The sequence below is a fragment of the Apodemus sylvaticus genome, chromosome 1 (genome assembly GCF_947179515.1).
Source record: "Apodemus sylvaticus chromosome 1, mApoSyl1.1, whole genome shotgun sequence".
Lineage (NCBI taxonomy): Eukaryota > Metazoa > Chordata > Mammalia > Rodentia > Muridae > Apodemus > Apodemus sylvaticus.
Window position 1 is genome coordinate 156681334 of NC_067472.1, and position 13353 is coordinate 156694686.

The following is a 13353-nucleotide window of genomic DNA, read 5'->3' on the forward strand; positions in this document are numbered from 1 at the left end:
CCTAGAATTCTTTGCCACTGCAGATTGCATGGAGGCCACCAACAAACCACTAGACCCTTTTTGCAAGCCACATTGTCAACAAGTTCTTAATGACATATTCTGAATGACATAAACACATAAATACTACATGGGCACTTTGGAAACGTGACAGGGGAGGGAAGGATTCATTCTCCTAAAACACAGTAAATATAAGGAAAGAATCAAGCCTGCATCCTGCCTTTCTCATGTAGACGCTATGACCTAGGTAGTTAACTTAAAAGGTGAGAGAAAATATCTTTCTGAAATATTCCAGCTGATAAATAAGGAAACAATTCAATTAGAACAACACTACTTGTCACCCTCACCCCCACCCCGATAAGTCAATAGTCTGTCTTGGTGCAGAGCAACAACAGCTGACATTTTAAGGAGCAATGTGCAGACAGTAGGTGCTTTACTGAGGTGGCAGAAATCAAAACAGTTTGTAAAGTGGATGAAACTAAGGATGAATCAGAAGAACCAGGCTGAGGAACATGCTGAATTGTGGGCATGTACAAAAGTAGATTTGGGTCAAGGAGGGTAAGTTCAGCCTTTTGACTGCCTCAACAGATAAACCATGTAGCAGGGGAAAGAAACAGTAAAGGGTTAACTAAAAATGTACAACTAAGGAACAGAGGCTGCCAAAACTGCACATCAGAGGTGCTCAACATTAGGGTGACTTTACTTCACAGGATGTGGAGGTTGCTTCCAAAAGGTTGGTCGGCTAACTTTAGACCTAGATCTTAGTGAAGGCACCGGCAGTTCAATCATTAAATTTTTATTTGGTGTATGTTCCACTTAGGTCCAGCTATCAACCTAACAAAGCCTAAAGTCACCAAAGGGAATCAAAGCTGTGGGTCAGACTGTCCTGATTGATGATTGATGTGAGAGGCCCAGCCCATTGTGGACAGCACCATCCAAGACGCAGATATATAAGAACAGTGTTAGTATAGAAGCCTGATACTGTACAGCTGTAGCCAAGTATCATCATACACACAAAATCAGTGATTGTGTGTATCTATCCATTCAGCTTATCTCTGTGCATTGAAAATGCCTAGAAACAATGAAGTAGCCAGGTCTGGGATATAGAAGAAAGTGGAGCACAAGCGAGTGAGAAAGCAGTGAGCAGCATCACTCTACGGTTTCTGCTTTAGTCCTCCACTGAATTCACCCCCAACTTCCCTCAATATGAATTGTGACCTGGAGGTAAATCAAATAAACCCTTTCTTCTAAAGCTGCTTTTGGTACTGGTGTTTATCACAGCAACAGAAAGCAAACTAATACAGTGTAGCTTCTCTGTGTTGCATTTTAGTTTACTACAATTTTGGAAGAGGATCTAAAATAATCCTATAACCTTTTTCAGAACAGGGAAATGACTGCTCCCCTGGAAGTGGCTACAAAACAAGCCCTTCTACAGACAGTGGACCTGGCAGCCCTTCCCAGGACTGGTCCACATACCTGGTATCTTCACTGTACCACTGGTGGAAGTGTCATCTGTATAGGGATGGCTACTCTCTACCACCACAGGCTGGGAGGAAAGACGGCCACTCTGTGAGTCTGTGGCCACATCTTCTAACTCGGTGACACAGAGCTCCAACAACATGTCTGCCACCTAGAAAGGAAGAGAGACATGAGTGAGTGCCACGACCAGGTCATCCAAGCCCTACCCATGCTCTCCAGCTCTGTGCTTTTCTACAGGGAAAGGGTGGCATGGTGAAGGACTTGAAGGAAAAACAGACAAACAACAACAAAGACCCCACCAAGTTAAGGGTCCAGGGAAATGACTCTGTGGTATGCAAGTATGTGGACCTGACTTGAGATCACCAGGGCCCATATAAAAAGCCAGGTATGGCAATGCACACCTGCATTCCCAGAGCCTAGGAGGCAAAGACAGGTGGGCGGTTCCTATCTTTCCAGTCTATCATTGAGCTCCAGGTTCAGTAAGAGGCGATGTCTCAAAAAAACAAAATGGAAGACTAATCAAGGAAGACACCTGACATTGACTTCTGGCCTCAAAACAAGCAAGTGTATATGTGTGCCCATAAATAGATACACAAATACACAGACTTACATACAGAGACACACACACTCACACACACATACACAAGAGAAACAAAGGAAGAAAGAAATGAAAGAAGGGAGGAAATGAGTTAAGAAACAAAGGTTTATTTTACATCTGGTTTCCTTACACATAAAATCAAGGCATAGTAAAGTAATATAAGAATTAAAACTATCCATAGGAAAGCATTTGGAAGGAACCTCACACAAAATACACTCAGTTAATGGCAACTCACAAACTGAAACACCAGTGATACTAACAGTCTCATCAATACCTGGACAAGATTACTTCTTGGTGAGAAGAGTCAGCTTAGGGGACAAAAAGTATCATGAGAAGGAGCAGAAATTTGATAATAACAATAATCTAGAAAGCATAGGGAGTCAAGTTGGGTCAGAGGGCAGGAACCAGGAACACCAAACCAATCAGACCCATCTATGGTAGAGGGAGTATCTTAACACAGGCCAACACGGTTGAGCCAGATAGAAGGCTATGGCTAGGTTTACAAAAGTACTTGTCATATAAGCCTGACAAACTGAGTTTGCTATCTGGAGTGCATGCAAAAGTAGAAAACAAGAAATTACTCTACAATCTGCTCTATGGCTTCCACATATATACATGTCATGCTACTTTTCATATACTAATACAGAATTAAAAAATTAAAAAGACATGAACACGAACAATATTGTCAGTCGCCAAATTTAACATAAGAATAATCCTACAATCTGTTTTCCAGGATTATTTTCTATTTCCCTAATGTTTAGATTACAATTTAGCTTAATAAAGTTATATTAGTGACAAAGTGATTATCACTGCCACACAGGCAATTATATAAGTTAATTTATGAGCCACAAATATTAGATAAGGACAGGATATCAAGTATCCATCTCACCTCTGCAAGGACAATTTAAAGATGATTGCAACTATAAGGTGTGGTGTGCATGCGTTTAATTCCAGCACTCAGGAGGCAGAAGCAGCTAAGCTCTTTGTAAATTTAAGGCCAGCTTGGTATATTCAATTTCTAGGCCAACCAGAGCCGCTTTGTGAGGCCCTGTCTTAAAAACAAAGAAATAAAGATGACTGCACCCTTATTTCTGTCTTTCCTGGAACCTGACTGATTCACCAAATTGTCAACACTAATGTCTATACGCAGATTCGACAAGCAACCTTTGGATTTCGGAGCCTTCCTCTGCCTAGCAGATCTTCCCTTTCCCTATCAAGGAAAGACCAGCAAACTTCTTGTGACTGGGAGAGTGTAGTGGATATTCCTGGTTGTCAACTTGACTATATCTGGAATGAACTACAGTCTAGAATTGGAAGGCTCACCTATGATCCTAATTTGGAGGCTCAGAGATACAAGTTTCTGACCTGGATCTTGGCATATAGACCTTGAAGCATAGTGGCTAAGACAAGGAGATCTCCGAGTTCAAGATCATTTGGGATTAAAGGCCTGGATGCACACACGTTTAATCTGGGCCACACCCTCTGCTGGAGACCTACAGCCTTTAATCTGGGCTACACCCTCTGCTGGAGATATATAAGGACATTGGAAGAAGGAAGATTCTCTCTCACTCTTCCTTGCCTGCTTGCTTCGTGGGACTGAGAAACTGCTAGATGCTTGGACTTCCATCCACAGCTGCTGATGATCATTGTTGGGGAGTTGGACTATAGACTGTAAGTCATTGACAAATTCCCTAACTATATAAAGACTATCCATACGTTCGGTGACTCTAGAGAACCCAAACTAATACAGAGAGCTTCTTGCTTCTGCCCCCTGAATGCTGGAATTGCACATAGGCGTTATCATGTCTGAACCACAAATTTAAGTAAAATACAGTTAAATAAAATAAATGTTCAGTTGTTAAGGTATAACATCTATATCTGGTGGCCTCAGTTCTAGATGGCCCAAAAAAAGGACTTCCCCACAGTGATAGAAAGTCCCACTGGATTCAGTACTAACAAATACTAAAATATGTAATATTAAAATACCATGACATTAGCACATAAAAAGTCATTTCTGGACTAGTAAGACCTGACCAACTGAGTTAAATTTCTAGGACCCATATATTGGAAGTAGAGAATTTCTGCAGACTGCCCTCTAATTTCCACATGTGTACCATGACACACACATAATAAATAATATACATTTTCATATACATTATAATAAAAAATGTTCAAAGAAGTCATTTCAAATAAAATAAGACTCTATAAACAGACCCAAATGCATATAAGAATTTAGAATAGAATAAATAGTTTTCAAGTCACTGGATGAATTATTTCACATATATTGTTGGGGCTTTGCCACATATTAAAAAAATTAAGCTGAACCATTCACTATTTTATTCTTTATATTAGGATAAATGCAGATGGCCGAAAGTATAAACATAAATAAAATCATAAAGATGCTCAGAAGAAAAGTCATGAAAATCTCTTTTAAAAAAGTCATGTGCTGTTATTATTACTATTATTATTATTATTATTAATGCCGTGTATTTTTAGCATATTCTTCAGAAGTCAGATATGAAAGCTATTGGCAGATCTGTCTACTTAAAATTGATAATTCTTGGGTGGCAAAACAATGCTAGCCAAATATCTAAAAACAAACTAGAGGCAAAAGTATACAGAAGGACTTATTTATTTAGTAAAATTAAGATACACAGGGCTGGCAAGGCAGGTTCTTGTCACCAAGCCTGATCAGTTCAATCCCTGGAACTAAATGATAGAAGGAGAAAGAAAACTCCAACAAAATGTACACACACACAGACACACACACACCAAGCACAAGCTAAAAACATAATAAAAATGAAATAATGGTTTTCTTTTTAAAGAACAAGAGCGAGTGAGATGTCTCAGTGATTAGGACTTACTACTCTTGGAGAAAACCTAAGTTTAGTTCCTAACACTTACATGATGGCTTAGAGCCATCTGTAACTCCCAATTCAAGGATCCAAAACTCTCTTCTTGTTTTGACCTCCTTGTTTGAACATGCTATGCACATATTCACTCAGGCAAACTCTTACAAGAAACAAATCTTTTTAAAATAAATAAATAAATAAACAAATCAGTCCTAGATGGATTTAAAAAAAAAAACCCACTGGGAGAACTGGGATACACTTTGATTTAAGGAACTGCTTCTAAACCTCTGTCCATGGAGCAGCCTAGGATGAGACCATGTGTGAAGAACAGTGGTTCCTGCAGAGAAAGCTAGCCCACATAGTGTGCTTTCCATATCACTCACCTGTGGGTAGGCAGTGCCCATGCCGGACAGCACAGCAGAAAGCACTTCTCTGCCCCTGTCTCCAGCCCTGCTGCACACTGACAGCTTGAGCAGGTCCACCACCACCCGGGTGTCATCAGGGATCAGCAGACTGGTAAACTCATCCAAGGACTGGGGCTCTGGGCCTGATGTTTTATTTTGGCTTTCAACATCCTTAATGAATTGACAATCAACAGTTAAAACAAAGAATGAAGTATGGAGAGATAAAAGTCACCAGTTTATCCTGGAGCTCAAAGGACACATTGGGGGACACATTTCCCCATTAAGAATGGGGAAGTAACATTAAAAACCAGAGTAAGACATGATTGATTTTCCAATATCTCCACTAAGCTTTATCAGATTTTCAAGAGCAAACAACTATTTTACAAAGCACTGATAGCATCCACCAAGGAATAATGCTTTGAAATGTAAAGAAATGACAGCTTGCTATTATGACCAGGTAGGCAGCAAATCATGTAAGTTAGAAGGATGCCATGCCATGTGAAACCTACCCCTACTCATCAGATTTTATATTACAACTTTCATCTAGATCTTCAACACATCATTCACACCATCAGCCTTCCTCAGATTCCTTAAAAAATATAATTTTTTAACATTTTTAGATAACATTAAAAAAATTTTTTTATTCCTTCACTACTAGGGAGTAGAAGGCTGAGTAAATCTGTGTTGTTGATATAAGCACAGCCATTTCAAGCCTCAGACCCATGGGAAATGGCAAAATATCACCCCAGGAAAGTGAGACCCAGAGGGCTTCCCTTCTGGCCCAAGCTGTTGTACATACAGAAAATGTCCACCAAAGTTTTTTTTTTCCCCTCAGGGCTGTTTAAGGCCTGCAGACTGCTCCCCTACAGAGACTGCTCCTGCTGAGGTTGGCTAAGCCTACACTGCCCCCTGATCCAGCTGTATGCAATAACCCCTCCTCCGTGTTCAACTGTGTGCAGTAACCAGGATGCTGTGGCTTCTCCATAGAGAGGGCAGTCCACACAGCCCCGACTTTCTGTGTTTCTGAGTTTGTCTTTCCTTTATTCCCTTGCTGCCCCAGTTTGGTCCACACCTGGAGCCGTGCAAGGATGCAGCATTTTACTTCCCACTCTCACTGAATCAGCTAAAACACAGCCTATCTACGCACATTTTTTTCCTTTTGAGAAGAAAGCCTCTGCTTATTTGCTGGGAGTTGCTTCTTCATTACTGAGTCCTCCCACCTGGCCAAGGCCCTAGCCTGTGAAGGTGCCTCATCTGGATCAGCTGTCCCCACTTCATTTTCAGCACATTAAGAGTCTTTTATAGGTCCGATGTGGGCAATACTCATAAAGAAGGAGAAAGGGACCCCAGCCATCAAAGCTGAGGTAGACTACCTCTGTACTCAGTCTAAATATTATGTGAGACAAAGGCAGAAATCAGCTCTGTGTCTTCCCTAGGCAGAATCAGACTCAATAAAGATTAGAAGTCTAACAATCTATGATGAGGAAAGAAAGAAAGAAAGAAAGAAAGAAAGAAAGAAAGAAAGAAAGAAAGAAAGAAAGAAAGAGAGAGAGAGAGAGAGAGAGAGAGAGAGAGAGAGAGAGAGAGAGAGAGAGAGAGAGAGAGAGAAAGGAGGGAGGGGAGGGGAGGGGAGAGGAGGGAGGGGAGGGGAGGAAAGGGGGAGGGGAGGGGAGGGGAAGGGGAGGGGAGGGAAGGGGAGGGGAGGGAAGGGGAGGGGAGGGGGAGGGGAGGGGAGGGGAGGGGAGGGGAGGGGAGGGGAGGAGAGGATAGGGAGGGAGAGGCAGAGGGAGAGGGAGAGGAGAGAAAAGAAAAGAAATATCTGGATTGCTGAAAAATAAAAGTACTGGCTACATACTCTTAAATATAAATTATATACCAACACTAGCAAGGAAATTACCTTGCTATAATTCATGATAAGATTTTGAGGATATAATCTGGAAATGGCCTGTGTTTCATGGATAAATAGCATCCTGCTCCTATCTAAAAGCAAAAACTATGCTGTCTTCAGGATAATTTATGCATTAACTCATACCAGAAGATTGCCAGAAACAAAAACTGATTCTAGACCTAACTTAAAGTGACTTTATTACACAGGTGGCTTGCATCACCGTTAAAGATTCAGTGTGTTTATAGAGCATGCTTCCTGTCAATAGTAATTATGGGATGAATCAAGGGATTCTATCATAAATAAAAACAATGTATACCCGTCCCTAAGTGGGATAGGTGGCATAAAGAGAATGTGAGTGGCCTGGTGGCAAGGTGGCCTGGATAGTACGCATATGATGCTGGGTGATGGGATGCCTATGACCAAGTGAGAAAGTACACCTAGCTTTGAAGTTGGTGTGGCCATAAGTCACGTAGAGGAAAGATGTGGTCCCTCAATAAGACAGACTGGCTTTGAGTACCAGTGCCTGTGCACAAAGAAAGATACCTGGTATGTGGGTGGCAGCCAGCATAGGAAGCTGGCTACTTATGGGGCCGAGACTGAAGTAGATGACACACCCTGTTTCTTCATGCGTGTAACTCTGACAGGCCCTCTTAACACACACACATATATGAATAATTTATTTCTTAATTCTAACACAATAACAGTGAAGAAAAAGAAATACTCAAAGACTTAACAAGGAAAACTTGGTTCTAAACAATGACAGAAATAAATAGCTCACTTGAATAGAACAGAAACCCACAAATGTGTAACAATATAAGAAAGGCAGACAGACATAAACTGACAAACAAGACATCCTAGTAAAACAGCAGGTTAGAAACCCTATCTGTGTGAATGGATTTCAAACAAACAAACAAACAAACAAACAAACCTCCTGTAAGAGACAGAGCTAACAGAAACAAGCATTGGTAGGATTTCTCTAAGAACAAAGCAGCCAAGCCACCAATGCTCAGCTGCACAGGTGTGTTCACATGAGAGGTCAGGCAGCTACAGATGCCAGGAAAGTGGTTTTATCAGCAGCACTGCAAAACCCCAAGAGACTGACCAAGTGCATTATGTGCATTTATACAGACAGGAAAAGAAAGGCATGGCTGCTCTCTTCACAAAGAAATCCCGCCAATGCTTCTTTTTGTTGTTGTTGTTGTTGTTGTTGTTTTAGCTCCATCTCTTACAGGAATTTTTGTTTGTTTGTTTGTTAAAACAGGGTTTCTCTGTGTAGTCCTGGCTGTTTTGGAGCTCACTCTGTAGACCAGGTTGGCCTTGAACTTCCAGAGATCCATCTCCCTCTACCTCCCAAATTCTGGAATTAAAGGCATGCACCAACACCACTTAGCTAGAAGTTTATTTTAAATCTTGATTTTTTTAAATCCATTTACTAGCCGGGCCTTGGTGGTGCACGCCTTTAATCCCAGCACTTGGGAGGCAGAGGCAGAGGCAGGTGGATTTCTGAGTTCGAGGCAGCCTGGTCTACAGAGTGAGTTCCAGGACAGCCAGGGCTATACAGAGAAACCCTGTCTTGAAAAGCACCCCCCCCCCAAAAAAATCCATTCTCACAGATATGGCTTCTAATCTACCATTTCTACCAAGATGTCTTGTTTCTCTGTCTGTCTGTCTCTGTTCTTTTGTTACAAAGAAGCAAAAGTATATGGTGCAGATATCCTAATATGTGCAATAAAGATCATCATAGGATGGTGGGCTTTGCACACAATCTCAGAGCCTCAGTCACAAAATGCCCAGTATGTGTGAAAAAACAATTCCACAAAATACCCAAGATAAGGGTATAATTTACAGGCAGGAGGCCTGAGACTAGGGACTGGCAGAAAGCAGAGTCCAGTCACAGAACACTCTCAACTGGGAGGCCACTCACATACTTACCTGTTTTATTATGGATTAGCCACTTCCCCCACAACTGACGTAAGACACATCCACACATCTGTGAGCAGACACTGACTGCGGTTAGAGCCCCTTGGTTCATCTTACTGCTCTCTAATTTTTACTTTTTATTATTTACATTTTCATTCAGCTGCTGTGACTTTAACTTGTATCATCTCACCGAAAAAGGCTTGTGTGGCCATTCTCTATATCTTCTCTACAACTTTCTCAAACACTTGCATCTAGCATTTTCCTTCTCACGCTGACTTTTCTCTGCCACTTTTCTCTTATCCTCATTTCCCCCGCTTAAATACTGATATGCTTAATTAAAAAAAAAAAATCTGTAAACTGTATTTTTTCTAACTAGACAACTAATGCTACTATCTCTGAACTTTACAGAGAGATTCTGTGACTAATATAGGAGATATAGCATGTTCTAGCTGAAAATATGACTCCTAACTTTTGAGTACATTTAAGGCTATTTTTCATTTGAAGTCAAAGAAGAATGTCTCCTGACCTCTTTGGTTTTAGTCATGGTTTCTGCAATGATGCTGGCAGCTCCCGGGTCATCTGTTACTGGGATAAACGGTCGAGAGGAGGCTGAAGGAGCAGATGGTGTCACTGCAGAGGGGGTCACAGCATCCTCAGAGGAGACGATCTGATTGGAGAATACACCAGAGGAAATGTTTAAGAAGTTCAGCTATATGGCACACTCATAGCACTTTGGAATAATCCAGTGCTCATATCATCTAGCAACCCTAGTGAGCCAAAACAACCCTGTAAGAACAGCAGGACCCACAAATCAGACTGCACTGTTTACAACTCTGTAAGGCATCTTTGCCCAAACAGTTAACAAATTCTCTGACTTTTTGACTTTTTCATTTCAGAATTCTACTTAACAACTTTTTAAAAGAGTAAATCTATTTTCCTTTCAACACTAAGAAATCTCTTTAAATAGAATATATTTTACTAAGCCAAGCTCAAATCAAATAGCAGACACAAAAATGAGGTGACAGAAGTAGGCTTTCCTAGACACAGAGAAGCCACCTCTTCTTCAAATTCAGCATTACTTTAGGGTTCCCCGTTACCTCTCTCTTTTCTTGCCACAGATTTGGACTCAGTCTGTCCTCAAGATCAGCAGCCAGCATGCCTTCCTCCACATTCATGGGACTGGCCATTGCTGATACGTCAGAAGCAGGTGCTGAGGAGGAGAATGAGGGGCATTCCACAGGGGCAAGCATGCCGGCCGGCATCAAGGCGCCAACCACTGCATCTCTGTCAGAACAGAAAAGCCAGGGTTGTGGTGAGCCACCCTTTCATCTGGGCAACATAAGAAACAGCAGGATAGGCCAGGTGCTCACTAAAAGTATGTCTTCATTTTTGTAGAATATGTACAAATGAGTTTTAGAAATTACTGTGCATTATTAACCAGGTAGCCAACAGCCAAGCTAAAATATATACCCTGATCTTTATAAAAGATATAAGACACACAGTAGCATTTCAGTCCAAAAATAGATAATATACTTAAACTATGATTTTATAGGACTATATCAACTACAAAGGCTCTAGTGAGCTTAGTTTATAGGCATATGTTCCTTATAACATTACTAAATGTGTTGCTGGGAATATACCCTTGTTATTGTTATACTACACGGCACATGATAATACTTAAGCAACAAGCAGAAGAGTACCTAAAAAGCCAGAACATCTGTTGGATTGCTGTTGAAACTTGAGGAATAGAGTTGATGTTTAATAACAACTTGATATAATAATCAGAAGATTAACTGTCCCCTCCATGTCTGTTTTAGGTGTTGGTCTTAAACTACATAAACACAACTATCAGATCCACATCCAGGACACATTAACTAATAGAGCAACTCACTTAAATTTTGCTATGGTTTGAACCTTCCTCAAGAGACCATGTGGTAAAGTCCTACTACCCAGCTATCACTACTGGGAGATGGTGGGACTTGTAAGAGACAAGGTCTAGTGGGTGTCCCTGGGTGAGTAGAACATGTCACTGAGGGGACTGGAACCATGATTGCTTCCTTGTCTTTTCAACTTTTGACTGTGAAGTGAGCAGATTTTGCTCTGCCTCAGCATTCGACCTTGATATGCTACCAGAGGCTAAAGCAAGAAAACTAACTAAACCAGGCTCCAAGACAACAGCAACAAAGGAATATGTAAGGCAGCAAGAACTACTTTATCAAGTGAATCAAAGAATAATCTGATTAACATCATCATAAATTATCAACTCATTCTTTCTCGTTCCTTCATACTAATAGAGAATTATCAACAAAATGAAAATATCCTTAAGTTTCATTTTCTGATCATATTTTAATACTCAGTTGGATTTTACTGTAAAGTGCCAAGATCCTATAAATCACCAGTGAAGGTATGTGACTTGCAACTCATAGCACTTAAGACAATAAATAACACAACACTCATGTAAACATCTGGCCAATTAAAATATTACAAAGTCATGAAGTTTGCATAATGGCAGAATGTACAAGCCAACACAGCAGCCTACCTGGCATACATGATCTGTAGTGCTGTAAGGATGTGAGATAAGGCCTGCTGCTTGGCCAGGTTTCCTTCCAGTGACAGGAGGATCTTGGCGAGAGAAGGGCGATTAGGTTTACAGTTATTCGCACCACTTATCTTATTGCTGGAAGAAGAATCGGCATCCGAAGGCACACCTGAAAGAGGGAAACAAAAGATGCTTTTAATATCACAGATTGTTCTTTTTCTCTGGTTTGAGCATTTGGGTTATTTTGAAAAAAAAGAAACCACAACTGCACTTTGATATCTATGAAGTACCTGCTCACCTGCTGAAAACCCAGTAATTCAAAATACACTGGGAGTTCTCAAAAGGTTCTGTCCTTGGCAGCCAAAACTTCGGCATAGATACAGGAGGGGCTCAAGAAGTTCCTCCCACCATTGAGCTTAGGAAGGAAAAAGTTTGCTTTGCTTATACTTCAAAATCATAGTCCATCAGTGATGAAAGGCAGGGCAGGAATGCAGGCTGGACCCTGAAAGCAGAAACTGATGCAGATGCCATGGGGGAACATTGCTTAAATTACCCAAATTGAGTTTGTCTTTCCATTCTTTGGGGTTCTAGTACTGGGCATAAAACCCAGGGCACTGTGCACTAAAATACATGTGTGGTGCTTGCTTCCACCCATTTCAACAAATCTAATCCACCGTGAGTGATGGTATATAGGCATGCACAGTGAGTAAGTCACGAGGAATAAGACATTAAGCAATGTTCCCCCATGGCGTCTGCATCAGTTCCTGCTTTCAGGTTCCAGCAGAAACTGTTCCTTTGTGCATACTTCTATTTTGATTTGTTAAGATGAATGCTATAAAGTCTTTCTTTATTAATGTATACTTTTATGAATTTACCTCTTAGCATTGCTTTAGCCACAGCAATATTGATTTGTTAATATCACATGATAACATTGATATGATTGCATTACTAAAATTTTAATAAGAATGACAATGAAAAAATTTTACACCAAAGCCTACACAATGTTTATAAATTTTGTGTTACCTAAGTAAGAAGCACCTAGTGGGTCTCTTGCAGTCTGGAAGAGGACAGGCTCGTGAACAGATGGTGTGGCTACATCCACTGTCGTCCAGGCTACGCTATGCGATGACCCACAAGCCACTCGAGTGATCTTCTGGCCTTCCAGGCCTTGCACAAGTGTTGGCTTTCTGTTAACTGTGGTTGTGCCATTGCCTTGCTGGCCGTGGTCATTGTCCCCCCAAGCATATACCTGTTAAGGGGTAAAGAATTTACATTTTTCAAATTCACATAATTTTTAAACACTTACTTGAAAATGCATACAACAAATGTCATAGTACTTAAAAGAATTTGACTCTTAAAGATAAAAATTACAATGTATCAAAAGAACAATGAGTTCATACATTTCTGAGGAAAAATCAACTATGAAAATGCTTCCCAACAACTATAAATACTTAGTATTCTAATTAATTTATCTTTTTTTGGATGAGGGGATTCAGAGTACATACTTGCTTTGGCTAAGTGCAGTAACTCTGCCACACCATAAACTATAAAGAAAAATAAAAACACCATGCTTATTTTTCAAGCAATTGCTTTTTAGGTTTAAAGTCACAAATAATTTGTTTCTGACTAAAGAATAGTATGCTAATTTCACTTTCATAAACCAAATTTAAGGGGCT

The 13353-nt window shown here is 40.6% G+C and overlaps 1 protein-coding gene across 5 annotated transcripts in view; it reads right to left on the reverse strand.

Moving 5' to 3' along the window:
- The window catches only part of Herc2 (HECT and RLD domain containing E3 ubiquitin protein ligase 2), a 165344-nt gene that overhangs the window by 37572 nt on the left and 114419 nt on the right, over nt 1–13353 (reverse strand). For all 5 annotated transcript variants that reach the window (XM_052161590.1, XM_052161599.1, XM_052161565.1 and 2 more), the window contains exons 65-70: nt 12701–12926; nt 11678–11846; nt 10236–10422; nt 9665–9805; nt 5310–5501; nt 1474–1627 (exon numbers count right to left, since the gene is read on the reverse strand). In XM_052161590.1, the coding sequence (XP_052017550.1) occupies nt 1474–1627; nt 5310–5501; nt 9665–9805; nt 10236–10422; nt 11678–11846; nt 12701–12926 (1069 nt within the window). The remainder of the gene's footprint in view (nt 1–1473; nt 1628–5309; nt 5502–9664; nt 9806–10235; nt 10423–11677; nt 11847–12700; nt 12927–13353) is intronic.